The following is a 16,211-nucleotide window of genomic DNA, read 5'->3' on the forward strand; positions in this document are numbered from 1 at the left end:
TCACTCCATCTGAAAGACAAATATCCTCCTCTTTACTCCACTACATTTCTATCAAGGTCCTCGAAGTGGAAAGTCGTTTCTGTCGCAGCTTTGAAAGTCAGTGATGATTTTTTTCTTCTTTTAAAGGTGTTTGGGTTTTTGCAGAAAGCCTTTCAGGAATCACTCTTGTAGAGTCTCGTGAAGTTCAATGATTTCACAGCATTTATTAAACACTGATTTATAGTTTAGAGCAAAATGGAAGAAGACGGATGTCCAAATGCTCATTTAGTGGAGGATTCACATAAACAAAGTTGATTCTGTCTTCAGTGAAGGTGAACAGTGTGAGAATATCAGATGTGTATCAGTGTATTGGATCCGTGCATTCGGCCTTAAAGTGACAGCAGCTTTGTAACTTTTCTACAAGTATTTAAATGAGTTTAAGTTAGTCGTCTGCTAGTGTGTCTGATGGAGCGTCACTGACTGGCTTAAACCATGATGGCATAATGTGCATTTATACAACCATAATAAAATAATGAAGTTGTGTACTTTGTCCACCTCTTGTTCCAACGTCTAACTGAGCTAAACTGCAGGACAGGATAAACTCTCACAAACACTCCCGTTAAAATCACGGAAGCTGACGACACTGCGACGTGAAACTCTTACATCCAATCTGCTCTTCTTTTAGCGATGACTATTGGAAAACAAATCTAATCTGGATAGTGCGAAAGATGCGACTGTAACGCCACAGAGGGATCCATAGAGATATACAAGGTCCATTCGTTTCCCAAAGAGCATGTTTCACAGTATTTGAATGCGCTATGTTGCTTTTGCGTTACTTTTTGTCACCTTTGTTTTTTATAACAAAAAAAGTTATATTTTTGTGCAAATGTAAAGACCACTTAACACCAACATTTAAATAATAAACCTCAGGCCAAAGTAAAAATGCAAATGCACTAGGCATGTGCCGATATCAATTTTTCATGTTGCGATTAATTGCTGAAGTTTTACCCCGATATACGATATTATCACGATATTGAAATACGTTGCAAAAAAAAGTGTTGCCATAGCATAACAGCTTTAAGAACTATTTTTGTAAGAACAAAAATAACTGAATGTTTAAATACAATAATGCACCAAAAATATATACAGCTCTGGAAAAATTAAGAGACGCCTCATTGAGAAATCAATGTTTAGTGGTCTCTTGATATTTTTCAGAGCTGTAAAAGTACAATTTTCAAACAGATTAAAATGCAAAAGAATTAGGCTATAAAGAACAACAGGTAGGCTTACAAATTACAATAAGGTCTCATTATTTAATGCATTAACTAAGATTGAGCAACAGCTACATTTGATACAGAAAGTATAATGTTTTTGTTAATGTTGGTTAAGAAATACTGATCATTGTTAGTTTTATCTTAGGTCCATTAAAAGTTATTTTGATTTTGATTTTAAAGTTATTAAAAAGTAATTAAGAAATTAACATAGAATGATTAATTCTTTATAAGTATTTTTCATTGTCAGTTTGGTAATAATGAATTAACATGTTAACTAATGAAGTCGTATACAAAGTTTTACTGAACAATAACAAATAATCAGAACAGTTCTAATCATTAGGGCATGTTGTAGTCCAGATTAAAACATAAAAAATTTTAAAATTGAAAATAAATAGCCTATTAAGTCTTTAAGTATTAAGTATTTGGTGCTGTGATGAACAACATTGAGATTACAAAAACGAATGGCTGTTTTAAAAACTACACGTTTTTTGTTTGTTTGCTGGTTTCCGGGGTAACCGGCTGCATTCTGCAGTTCATCGGCGCCCTCTGCTGTCACTGAGCGGCACTTCAGCAGCGCGTCTCCTTCACCCGTTCAGTCGTGTGCAAACGCACGTTGGGCTTGTTTATATCTGAGCGCGTGTCCCTTTGATGCAGAACAGCGGTGTTGAGCATTTATACGGTTGATGGGCAAAGTATTCTTGAGTGCATTATAAAAAAAATATAAATTGTTAATAAATTATTATTTACGATATTTTAAAGTGCCCACGATAACAATATCGTGCATATTCATTATCGTGATAAATCGCATTATCGAAAATCGGCACATGTCTAAAATGCACACGTCACACATCTAGGATGCAGGTGAAAAAAGTTGAACACCTCTCCAATAAAAACAAAACATCTTAAGACATTTTTGCTTTTGGTTTAACCGAATCATCGAAAATTAGCAGCAAGACATTGGTCAATAAAGGTTGTTTTAATGCATAAATGTATTTTTTTTAACAGTTTTATTTAATTATTGGAGGTTTGCATTGTATTCTGATTTTGCATTTGATATTTGAGTACTAAATCTTTATTGTGCAAATGAGATAAATGCTCACATTTAGTTTAGGACTACTACAGCCTGTTCACACACAACACCTTTGCACTTACTCTTAATGTTTCTTAACATGGGGACAAGAGGCCTGTCAGTCAAATAAATGTGGAAAAAGCACCTCAGATATTTTGTTTCAAATGTTAAAAGTAATGTGTCAACTTTACTAGTTACTTGAAAAAGCAATTTGATTACACAACTCATGTTACTTGTAATGCATTATCCCCAACACTGGTAATGATTCAGCTACGCTCAATGAACGAGCAACGCCTTGTGTTTCCTTCATAACAAGGAAACAAAGTCATTTTCCAGACCCTTCACTCTCTCTGTTTAACATCACATCTGGCATTGTATACAAATATTGTTGGCTTTGTGCTGATTTTTTCATCCATTGTAAATTGGTGCCGTCCACACAATAACTATAAAGTATACTATAAACTATAAAACACAGCTGCACTTTTGAAAAATCCTTCTAAATGTGATTTCAACAATATTGTTTCTTTGAGCCTTTATTGTAATGGTATGGATTCTGCTGTTCGTTTACATTCAGAATGATTTTCAGAACTACATTCTTACCGTTCTTGGTCTGAACAGACATGATAAATGTCGGATAAATGCATACATGTAAATACTAAACTTGAACAGAAACCCTCAATGAATTTCAATCGATATCTTCATAAACTTACAGATAGATATTGAATATTTGGGGCTTTACTGCCCATGTTTGATGCGAGTTTTGAGCTCTGGATCGTGTAGTGTATATACCATATGTCGGGTCAATAGCCTTTGTCTTCATCTGAAACTAAAAGGAGTTCCTCTGTCCTTTTTAAAAAGATCAGCATGATCATATTTCTACAATGTGCTGTTAGCTTTGGTGCTTGTGTCTGAGATGACAGCAAACAGATCATAATTCACTCATCTCTGAACAATCAGTCTGATCCTGAACTAGGTGCTTCAGTCAACACTTGAACCTCTTTCAACTATAACCATCTGTGCATAGCATATTTCCAAGTCTATAGGTGCAAATGGATCTGATCAGCTAATAATGAACACACATGATGAGAGAATATTATTTGCAGTCACAATAGTAATCAGTAATCTGACTACCCCAAGAACACACAGGTTAATAAAGACAGTCTAACCTCAGCCGCCTGAGTCTCCTGATGGAGTAAAGTCAAGCCTGTCAGATCCTCCAGGAAGGAATGGGATGAGTTGAAGACCTTCGCTAGGAACTGGAAGCCTTCCCGCTCATAATTCTCAAGAACCTGTCAAATATAAAATAATGATGGTTAATTAAAGGGACTCAGGGTTTCAGTTCATTAAAATGGACCAGTACGTCTGGTTCTGGGTCTTAAGAGAAATCATATTATTATTATTGAGAGGAAGTGCAATGCACAATATGGTGGAATAAGCCCCGCCTTCTAAATAAAAGAGCCAATCGGTAAGCGGCATGTTTTTAGAATGCCAAGTCATGCGTGAGACACGAAATTGCAAAGGTTAAAGACATCGTTCTAGTGTATGTTTATTAGGCTGCATTCACACTGCAAATCTTGATGCACATTTCCCATTTGGTGACTATATCTGATTTTTTTGACGACCCGCTTACATCATATTTTAAAAGTGACCCATATCCGATATTTGCATTTACTCTGTACACCGGCGAAACAGCTCAAAACATTCTTAACTGGAAAAGGAAGTAAAACGGCGGAATATTCAATGGACGCAGACAAAATGATTATTCAATGTTTTGCTGTCTGCACTTTTCCACACATCTTTAAAGGTCAGCAAAACATTTCTCTCGTGAGGCGGAGAAAAAGTGGAGAGCCCTTGACGGGGTTGCCAGGTTTTCACAACAAAACCCGCCCAATTGCAACTCAAAACTGTTAAAGTAGACCAATTCCACATGAAAACCACGGACTTGGCAACTCTGAATTTTATTTTCATAAAAAGTCAGTAAAAAATAAACAAAAGGCAAATAACAGCACAAATAGATGCAATAGAATTAGAGAGAATTATATTGTAATTGAAATAGAGATTTAGGTTTATTAGGTTTTTTGGTAAGAAATAATACAGAAATTAAAGTAATAGTCTTCATTGTAAAAATTAAATGCAGATTAATGCTTTCAAATAAAGTTACAAAACGTATTCAGTCAAGAGCAGCGAGTGATTTTCTGTCTTTTGTTCTCTGATTAACATGACAGACGGCAGCAGGAATATTATGGCTGCTGTCACTTTAAGAGTTTATGCACAGATCCAATATACTGTTACCAACATTTTTTCACCTATTTACGTTCCAAAAAGGACTGTTTAACTGAATACTTGCCAAGATGGGCATTTTTACATTATGCGCAGTAAGCCACTTGTTTTGGTCATTGCGACTCACAAGCTTGTTTGAGAATCGGCTTTATGTTTTTGCCATTTATATAAACCTGCAGGAATTAGTCAAATTATGGCAACAAGACGTGAGACTGACCAGTTGGTCACTGGGGCAGAGTATGTGGAAAATCGGCTGCTTCTGGCCAGGCCGGTCGATCGGTGCATATCTAATGTTTGCATAGAAAAACAATGGAAAAGTAGAGGAGTGGAATGGAAAACCACATTGTGCGCGAATGGCCCCTTAGGACTCCACATGTGCATTGGCTTTTAAATGCTATTTGACCATACCAAACAACAATTATGTGACAGTTCATGGACAATAAGTCCATTCCTGACATTTCCTCACTACTAAATATTCCACGCTCAACTGTTAGTGGGATTATAACAAAGAGGAAGCCATTGGGAACAACAGCAACTCAGCCACGAAGTGTTAAATCCCAGAGCGGGGTCAGCGCATGCTGAGGGTCACAGTGCGCAGAAGTCACCAACTTTCTGCAGAGTCAACAGCTCCAGACCTCCAGACTTCTGTGGCCTTCAGATGAGCTCGAGAACAGCGGAGAGAGCTTCATGGAATGGGTTTCCATGGCTGAGCAACTCATCCAAGCCTTACATCACCAAGAGCAATGCAAAGCGTGGGATGCAGTGGAGTAAAGCAGCCGCCACTGGACTCTAAAGCAGTGAGACGTGTTCTCTGAGCGACCAATCACGCTTCAGTCTGACAATCCCATGGACGAGTCTGGGTTTGGCGGTCGCCAGGAGAACGGGACTTGCCTGACTGCATTGTGCCAAGTGTAAAGTTTGGTGGAGGTGGGTGGAGTTATGGGGTGGAGTTGTTTTTCAGGGGTTGGCCCCTTAGCTCCAGTGAAAGGAACTTTTAATGCTTCAATAAGACAATATGGAAAAAATTCACGCTCCCAACTTTGTGGGATCGGTTTGGGGACGGCCCCTTCCTGTCCCAGCATGACTGCGCTCCAGTGCACAAAGCGTCGCTCCATAAAGACATGGATGAGGAGTTTGGTGTGGAGGAACTTGACTGGCCTGCACAGAGTCCTGAGCTCAACCCGATAGAACAGCTTTGGGATGAATTAGAGCGGAGACTGAGAGCCAGGCCTTCTCGTCCAACATCAGTGCCTGACCTCACAAATGAGCTTCTAGAAGAATGGGCAAAAATCCCCATAAACACACTCCTAAACCTTGAGGAAAGCCTTCCCAGAAGAGCTGGAGCTGTTAGAGAGGGTGGGCCGACTCCATATTAAACCCTACGGATTAACAACGGGATGGCATTAAAGTTCATGAGCATGTAAAAGCAGGCGTCCCATTCGAATAGAGAGGAGTGCAAATATGGCCGACTGAGTGAACAGCTTTCCTTGAAAAGATACTTTGGTTATATGTGCTGGACTGTAAACACACTCAACATGCATCAAACACAATGCTGTTCAGTTTAAAAGTTGACAGACCCATTCAACATGTTCAGATGTGAAATACGGATGTGCAGTAACATCCGAGAAGCTTGTATCTGCTAATACAGTTGGCTTGTTGGCCAGTGCACATCCAAACACAGTTGATAACACAATCTGAAGCTGCGGTAACATGGCACTGTGCCCCGTGCACAAAGGAGAGACAGACATCTGGCACCACTGTCTGTTGGGCTGAGAGCACTCAAGGCCCATCTCAGTGACGCTCCTCAGACAGACAGCCCTCCACAATCACACTGGCTCCTTTCACACAGCTCATTCTCAGAGGAGATTGAGTTTCTGCTGGGGGCGGATGAATGGGCGGCCCTGTTGAGCTGAGGGGAGAGTGACGTCCGCTTTCAATGAACCAGACATGGATGACTTGACTGACAGAGAGGGTTCGAGAACAGGCCGGAGCTCATCTGTCCAAACTCCATGAACTCAGATGGTTCTTTAAAGTGGGCCTACTATGCTTTTTTAAGGCCCCTTCCACATGCGTTTAGCTGTATACGTATCATTTTTGTGCCAGTCATATAATGCATGTGAATGGGTAACGATTCTATGAGAGCAAAATAAACAAACAAAAAAACATGCTTAGACAACATGCACAAAAACCCTGCTGCTCCTGACGGCACATTGATGTTATTTTTTTATACCTCATATCAGACGAATCTCATCTAGTGTTCTCATCCGCTATTACTTCCGTCTGGTGAGGTCAAACCGGCGCGATCATAGATATAGATATGAGGCATCTACATAATTTATATCTATGATTGCGCCAGTTTCCCAGAATTGTTCCCCATTCACATCATTATATGACTCTCACACAGCAACGGTTGAGTTAAAAATCTTCATTTGTGTTCTCCTGAAGAAACAAACACACCTACATGTTGATGCCCTGGGGGTCAGCAGATAAACACCACAGGCTCAGTTTTAGTGAACTAACCCTTTAAAGTGGACCTTCTATGTGTTCTTGCTTTGGTGTGTAAAGTTGCTGTTTGAGCCTGAAAAAGCTCTGTGAAGTTCCCGTTCTTCTCTCTACGGTGTCACTGTTTCTGAACTCCCTGAAACGGCCTCCATTGTAGTCTTGAGGGTTTTTTTCTCCCTGTACTGAACAAAGTCATTCTCATTTCACCCTTTACAAGACACACCCCATTTTGGCAAGTGGAGCATAAATGAAATACCCAAAATAAAAAGACTGCAGCGCATATAGGGGATAGCACATATAGGGGATAGACAGTGCTCTAAATAGGGGATAGGGAACGATCAGACAGTGCACTATATAGGGGATAGGGAACGATCAGACTGTAATCTAAATAGGGGATAGGGAACGATCAGACAGTGCTCTATATAGGGGATAGGGAACGATCAGACAGTGCACTATATAGGGGATAGGGAACGATCAGACAGTGCTCTATATAGGGGATAGGGAACGATCAGACAGTGCACTATATAGGGGATGAGGAACGATCAGACTGTAATCTAAATTGGGGATAGGGAACGATCAGACAGTGCTCTATATAGGGGATAGGGAACGATCAGACAGTGCACTATATAGGGGATAGGGAACGATCAGACTGTAATCTAAATAGGGGATAGGGAACGATCAGACAGTGCACTATATAGGGGATAGGGAACGATCAGACTGTAATCTAAATAGGGGATAGGGAACGATCAGACAGTGCTCTATATAGGGGATAGGGAACGATCAGACAGTGCACTATATAGGGGATAGGGAACGATCAGACAGTGCTCTATATAGGGGATAGGGAACGATCAGACAGTGCACTATATAGGGGATGAGGAACGATCAGACTGTAATCTAAATTGGGGATAGGGAACGATCAGACAGTGCTCTATATAGGGGATAGGGAACGATCAGACAGTGCACTATATAGGGGATAGGGAACGATCAGACTGTAATCTAAATAGGGGATAGGGAACGATCAGACAGTGCTCTATATAGGGGATAGGGAACGATCAGACAGTGCACTATATAGGGGATGAGGAACGATCAGACTGTAATCTAAATTGGGGATAGGGAACGATCAGACAGTGCTCTATATAGGGGATAGGGAACGATCAGACAGTGCTCTATATAGGGGATAGGGAACGATCAGACAGTGCTCTATATAGGGGATAGGGAACGATCAGACTGTAATCTAAATTGGGGATAGGGAACGATCAGACAGTGCTCTATATAGGGGATAGGGAACGATCAGACTGTAATCTAAATTGGGGATAGGGAACGATCAGACAGTGCTCTATATAGGGGATAGGGAACGATCAGACAGTGCACTATATAGGGGATAGGGAACGATCAGACAGTGCTCTATATAGGGGATAGGGAACGATCAGACAGTGCACTATATAGGGGATAGGGAACGATCAGACAGTGCACTATATAGGGGATAGGGAACGATCAGACAGTGCTCTATATAGGGGATAGGGAACGATCAGACAGTGCTCTATATAGGGGATAGGGAACGATCAGACAGTGCTCTATATAGGGGATAGGGAACGATCAGACAGTGCACTATATAGGGGATAGGGAACGATCAGACAGTGCACTATATAGGGGATAGGGAACGATCAGACAGTGCTCTATATAGGGGATAGGGAACGATCAGACAGTGCTCTATATAGGGGATAGGGAACGATCAGACAGTGCTCTATATAGGGGATAGGGAACGATCAGACAGTGCACTATATAGGGGATAGGGAACGATCAGACAGTGCTCTATATAGGGGATAGGGAACGATCAGACAGTGCTCTATATAGGGGATAGGGAACGATCAGACAGTGCTCTATATAGGGGATAGGGAACGATCAGACTGTAATCTAAATTGGGGATAGGGAACGATCAGACAGTGCTCTATATAGGGGATAGGGAACGATCAGACTGTAATCTAAATTGGGGATAGGGAACGATCAGACAGTGCTCTATATAGGGGATAGGGAACGATCAGACTGTAATCTAAATTGGGGATAGGGAACGATCAGACAGTGCTCTATATAGGGGATAGGGAACGATCAGACAGTGCTCTATATAGGGGATAGGGAACGATCAGACAGTGCACTATATAGGGGATAGGGAACGATCAGACAGTGCACTATATAGGGGATAGGGAACGATCAGACAGTGCTCTATATAGGGGATAGGGAACGATCAGACAGTGCACTATATAGGGGATAGGGAACGATCAGACAGTGCACTATATAGGGGATAGGGAACGATCAGACAGTGCTCTATATAGGGGATAGGGAACGATCAGACAGTGCTCTATATAGGGGATAGGGAACGATCAGACAGTGCACTATATAGGGGATAGGGAACGATCAGACTGTAATCTAAATTGGGGATAGGGAACGATCAGACAGTGCTCTATATAGGGGATAGGGAACGATCAGACAGTGCACTATATAGGGGATAGGGAACGATCAGACTGTAATCTAAATTGGGGATAGGGAACGATCAGACAGTGCTCTATATAGGGGATAGGGAACGATCAGACAGTGCACTATATAGGGGATAGGGAACGATCAGACTGTAATCTAAATTGGGGATAGGGAACGATCAGACAGTGCTCTATATAGGGGATAGGGAACGATCAGACAGTGCACTATATAGGGGATAGGGAACGATCAGACAGTGCACTATATAGGGGATAGGGAACGATCAGACTGTAATCTAAATTGGGGATAGGGAACGATCAGACAGTGCTCTATATAGGGGATAGGGAACGATCAGACAGTGCACTATATAGGGGATAGGGAACGATCAGACAGTGCACTATATAGGGGATAGGGAACGATCAGACAGTGCACTATATAGGGGATAGGGAACGATCAGACTGTAATCTAAATAGGGGATAGGGAACGATCAGACAGTGCTCTATATAGGGGATAGGGAACGATCAGACTGTAATCTAAATTGGGGATAGGGAACGATCAGACAGTGCTCTATATAGGGGATAGGGAACGATCAGACAGTGCACTATATAGGGGATAGGGAACGATCAGACAGTGCACTATATAGGGGATAGGGAACGATCAGACTGTAATCTAAATAGGGGATAGGGAACGATCAGACAGTGCTCTATATAGGGGATAGGGAACAATCAGACAGTGCACTATATAGGGGATAGGGAACGATCAGACTGTAATCTAAATAGGGGATAGGGAACGATCAGACAGTGCACTATATAGGGGATAGGGAACGATCAGACAGTAATCTAAATTGGGGATAGGGAACGATCAGACTGTAATCTAAATAGGGGATAGGGAACGATCAGACAGTGCACTATATAGGGGATAGGGAACGATCAGACTGTAATCTAAATTGGGGATAGGGAACGATCAGACAGTGCTCTATATAGGGGATAGGGAACGATCAGACAGTGCACTATATAGGGGATAGGGAACGATCAGACTGTAATCTAAATAGGGGATAGGGAACGATCAGACAGTGCTCTATATAGGGGATAGGGAACGATCAGACAGTGCACTATATAGGGGATAGGGAACGATCAGACTGTAATCTAAATAGGGGATAGGGAACGATCAGACAGTGCACTATATAGGGGATAGGGAACGATCAGACAGTAATCTAAATAGGGGATAGGGAACGATCAGACAGTGCACTATATAGGGGATAGGGAACGATCAGACAGTGCACTATATAGGGGATAGGGAACGATCAGACAGTGCTCTTTATAGGGGATAGGGAACGATCAGACAGTGCACTATATAGAGGATAGGGAACGATCAGACAGTGTTCTATATAGGGAATAGGGAACGATCAGACAGTGCTCTATATAGGGAATGAGGAACGATCAGACAGTGCACTATATAGGGGATAGGGAACGATCAGACAGTGCACTATATAGGGGATAGGGAACGATCAGACAGTGTTCTATATAGGGAATAGGGAACGATCAGACAGTGCTCTATATAGGGGATAGGGAACGATCAGACAGTGCACTATATAGGGGATAGGGAACGATCAGACAGTGCTCTATATAGGGGATAGGGAACGATCAGACAGTGCACTATATAGGGGATAGGGAACGATCAGACAGTGCACTATATAGGGGATAGGGAACGATCAGACAGTGTTCTATATAGGGGATAGGGAACGATCAGACAGTGCTCTATATAGGGGATAGGGAACGATCAGACAGTGCACTATATAGGGGATAGGGAACGATCAGACAGTGCTCTATATAGGCGATAGGGGACGATCAGACAGTGCTCTATATAGGGGATAGGGAACGATCAGACAGTGCACTATATAGGGGATAGGGGATAGGGAACGATCAGACAGTGCTCTATATAGGCGATAGGGGACGATCAGACAGTGCTCTATATAGGCGATAGGGGACGATCAGACAGTGCTCTATATAGGGGATAGGGAACGATCAGACAGTGCACTATATAGGGGATAGGGGATAGGGAACGATCAGACAGTGCTCTATATAGGCGATAGGGGACGATCATACAGTGCACTATATAGGGGATAGGGAACGATCAGACAGTGCTCTATATAGGCGATAGGGGACGATCAGACAGTGCACTATATAGGGGAAAGGGAACGATCAGACAGTGCACTATATAGAGGATAGGGAACAATAGGAATTTCATGCTGACTTTAAAAAAGCAATCCGTTGACAAACGGAGTGTTAGTGAAGGGGCTCAGGTGTTTCAAAACACTGAAAGATTAACGTCAGAAGTTACAGTAGGTTAACTAAAGGATTAATAGTAAAAAAGAATTGTCAGTTCCAGCCCTATTGCTGTTCTTGAGGGATGAACACTAGACTAACATTATAAGTGAATGTCGAGGAGGCTGATGATGATAATATGAGCAGTGAAGCACGAATGCTCACACAGATCTCAAGCTCGCGGTGTGTTTGCATGTGGTAACTCAATTTTTTTTTTTTTTTACCATTTCGTTATATAGGCTTGGAATTTTGTTTGTTTGAAATATTCACTGAATTTAGAAATGCTTTTGAAATTAAAAACGTTGCGTTTAATAAACTTTTATTTTTATTTTTATGAAGACAGTGTTTGGAGTGAGTGAATGCTAAATAATCTGCTCCCTCAATCCACGGCCTTTGTTGTTAGTGAGTGCACACAAGTGAAACAGTTTATAGTTTATAATTATGTCGTCTTATCTGTATAGCTATTCCATTTCCAACTCTGAACTCGGTCCCAAAGTATATTCGGTTATTAAACAAACACATAGCAAAACGAGTCCCCACCACTTTTCAAAGCAAAGTTACGCCACTGGGTTAACTGTCCACTGCAGGGAGTGTGTCAGTAGAGTCAGGACTAAAACTACATACTGCTTAAAACCCTTACCGAATCTACTGTATGAGGCTTTTACACAGACATAAACCACAAAAACGAATCATTTTCTCTGTCAAAGTAAAGTATTTATCTTCTCTGAACAAACATCACACTGTATTTGAAACAGATCATGAGCATAAACTTGCTTTCTTGCCTAGCAACATAACAGCAGGAGCACCTAAACAAGATTTAATTGTGTTTTCCAAGAGTGGACCTCCTTAAATCTGGAGCCTTTGACTTATGAAGCCCATTAAATCACTGACGCAGTGTGTGTGTGTGTGTGTGTGTGTGTGTGTGTGTGTGTGTGTGTGTGTGTGTGTGTGTGTGAGCAGCACATCTGGTTTGCATACAGCGGCGCTCTCCTCCAGCTCCTCCCACTGCTTCCCCTGTAATTGTTTGAAGAGATGGTGGAGGCTTTGCTCTTGCCGATATAACCTCAGATGGTTTAACTCGCTGTGTTCTGCACGTGACGTGAGCTCAGCGCTGGGCAAAGATAGCATTTAACTTTAATGCCCGAATGAAATAAAACAGAAAACTGAAGATGCTACACGGGTGTGTATCCACTGAGTAACTGTTGCGAGTGTGTTCTGAGGGGCTTTCTCTGGTGTGTTGCCATGTGTGAGTTTTGGGAGTTTTCTTCCTGTCTCATCTGAGTCTCAGTGATCTTTAGCCTGTAGATATGTCTCTCTCTCTCTCTCTCTCTCTCTCTCTCTCTCTCTCTCTCTGTGTGTGTGTGTGTGTGTGTGTGTGTGTGTGTGTGTGTTTGTGACATATGAGGACAGAAATGTGTATAATGCCATGGGTATGACACAGGTATTACAGGAGAGGGTGAAATATGAGGACATTACCCATGGCCCCACTTTACAAAAGGCTTATAAATCACACAGGAGGAGTTTTTATGAGAAAGTAAAAATGCAGAATGTTTCCTGTGATGGGTAGGTTTAGTGTGTGTGTGTGTGTGTGTGTGTGTGTGTGTGTGTGTGTGTGTGTGTGTGTGTGTGTGTGTGTGTGTGTGTGTGTGTGTGTGTGTGTGTGTGTGTGTTTTGTGTCAGTCTGTCTTCAGGACGGATGAGACACAACGTCTCCACATTTACAAGTGTTTGTCTGTGGACGAGTGTTTGGTTTCCATGGTTTCACACTCACAGCTGATGGAGAGCAACATCACTAACATCACGCACACACACGACTGGCTGATGAAGGTCACATGAGCTCAGCTTCTGTTACTATAGATTATAAACAACACAGCATTCATCAACACATTTAACACTTCCTGCTTCATTAAAGGGGCGGTTGAATGAGATTTGACTTGTTTAACTTTAGTTAGTGTGTAATGTCGCTGTGATTTGACTTGTTTAACTTTAGTTAGTGTGTAATGTCGCTGTGATTTGACTTGTGTAACTTTAGTTAGTGTGTAATGTCGCTGTGATTTGACTTGTTTAACTTTAGTTAGTGTGTAATGTCGCTGTGATTTGACTTGTGTAACTTTAGTTAGTGTGTAATGTCGCTGTGATTTGACTTGTTTAACTTTAGTTAGTGTGTAATGTCGCTGTGATTTGACTTGTGTAACTTTAGTTAGTGTGTAATGTCGCTGTGATTTGACTTGTGTAACTTTAGTTAGTGTGTAATGTCGCTGTGATTTGACTTGTGTAACTTTAGTTAGTGTGTAATGTCGCTGCTTGAGCATAAACAGTATCTGCAAAGTTACAGCGCTGAAAGTTCACTGCAAACGGAGATATGAGGCGTTTCTCAATGTCAAGGAAGGATCCTCGGAAGCCAGAATTCTAAGGATGCCACGTCATCGACATCCGACGAAGGACTGTTCCAATGTCGAGGATCCTCGAATTTCAACCAAGGACTGAGTCCTTCGTTCGAAAAATATGTCATATACAGGAAAGGATGCATATGAGTAGCCTTCGCGCACTTCGCGTTCTCAAATCACCCACAATCCTATGCGCGCAGCTTCGCTATCTTCTGACGTTCCCGGAGTCGGAGCGTGAACGGGGTAAATATGCTTGTATCAGGGTTTGTAGATGGGAAGGAAGGAGGCGGGAACCGGCGAACGTTCAACAACTTTATTATAAATAATAAACAAAACGAAAGTAACACGGGGAAAACCCTCACGGGCGACTGCCCGCACACACATAATAAAACATAAACAAACCATAACATAAACTCCAGGCCTAGTCCTCTCTCGTCTTCCACGCTCCACATTTATACTCCAATCACTTTGCCGTGAGCCGAGACCGGTGTGGCGGCGATCAGCTGCCGTTCATTATCACTCCATCAGCCGGCTCTCACGGTCCCTCACCTCTGATTGCCACAATGCTTTTATTTACGTTACCAAACATTTGTTATAACCGTAGTAAATATACGTAAAGTTTAACGTTTAAATGCCAGTACAAATTACTACTGTATTGATATAAAAATATATACAAATAACGTTACACATAACGTTATTGATGGCCAACGGACCTTTTCACTGACGTAATGACGCAATGACGTGCACTTGCTAGCCTGTTCCATTTACGTGTTCTCCGAATGCTAAAGAGGAGCCTCGCCTAGCCTCTGAAGGAAGTGACTTGGAAGGATCAGTCCTTCCAAGGAAGCATCCTTGACATTGAGAAACACCTATTGTCTGTTAAAGTTACGGCAGTTTATTGCCTACAAAAATGGCCGCTTTGGACTACAACGAGCTTCTTCCTGGGTTGGTGACATCATAAACCCTCGCTAGTCTCCGCAGATGTGACTTCTGCCCGTAATGGGAAGGGGCGTGGCCTTAACCTGTGCTTGGCACTTCAGCCAATCAAAATACAGGAAACTACATTTGGCCATCTGACCAATCTAAGACCATTGCGTTTTTCAGAGGGAGGGGCTTCATAGAAGCAGGAAGCAGACGAGCCGTTCAAAGCACAGACAGCGGTGTGGAATAAAGGGAGGATAGAAGAAAAATACAGCGTTAAGACATGTTATACTGCGCCCTATCTATCCATCCATCCATCCATCCATCCATCCATCCATCCATCCATCCATCCATCCATCCATCCATCCATCCATCCATCCATCCATCCATCCATCTATGTCCATCCATCTATCTCCTGTGATTTAAACACACATTTACCACTTAAAACAAACTAATAAACAGAAGCATCTGCACTGTTTACTAAACTCCTTCCGATATGATGTTGAAAAGATGTTTGTAGACGATGGGTAAAAGTTGTGGACCTCCTCTAGGACCTGGGGTAATGTACATCCGAACTATGCCTGAATGAAACCATCGCATCTACCGCTGACCACGAGGCTTTTTCATGAACATTTAGAAATCTGCTGCTGCTTTGTAAAGCGTTCATAATATCACATTAAACTCAGCTGAACGCATTCTGAGGATGTTTCATACAGGTCTATTCAGAGCTCATGGGTTTAGTTAGTGTTTAAATTACCCAACACTTTAGTATGAGGAACACATATTCACTATTAACTATGACTTTAGCCTCAATAATCTCCTGATTTACTGCTTATTAATAGTTAGTAAGGTAGTTTGGTATCACTTTAGTATGGGGAACACATATTCACTATTAACTATGACTTTAGCCTCAATAATCTCCTAATTTACTGCTTATTAATAGTTAGTAAGGTAGTTTGGTATCACTTTAGTATGAGGAACACATATTCACTATTAACTATGACTT

General features: G+C 41.7%; 1 protein-coding gene across 2 annotated transcripts in view; it reads right to left on the reverse strand.

The window, feature by feature from the left end:
• Positions 1-16,211, reverse strand: part of atg7 (ATG7 autophagy related 7 homolog (S. cerevisiae)) — a 159,325-nt gene that overhangs the window by 34,741 nt on the left and 108,373 nt on the right. For both annotated transcript variants that reach the window (XM_067432012.1, XM_067432011.1), the window contains one exon: positions 3,489-3,611. In XM_067432012.1, coding sequence (XP_067288113.1) covers positions 3,489-3,611 — 123 coding nt within the window. The remainder of the gene's footprint in view (positions 1-3,488; positions 3,612-16,211) is intronic.

The sequence above is a fragment of the Pseudorasbora parva genome, chromosome 22, assembly GCF_024679245.1.
Source record: "Pseudorasbora parva isolate DD20220531a chromosome 22, ASM2467924v1, whole genome shotgun sequence".
NCBI classification, from domain to species: Eukaryota; Metazoa; Chordata; class Actinopteri; order Cypriniformes; family Gobionidae; genus Pseudorasbora; species Pseudorasbora parva.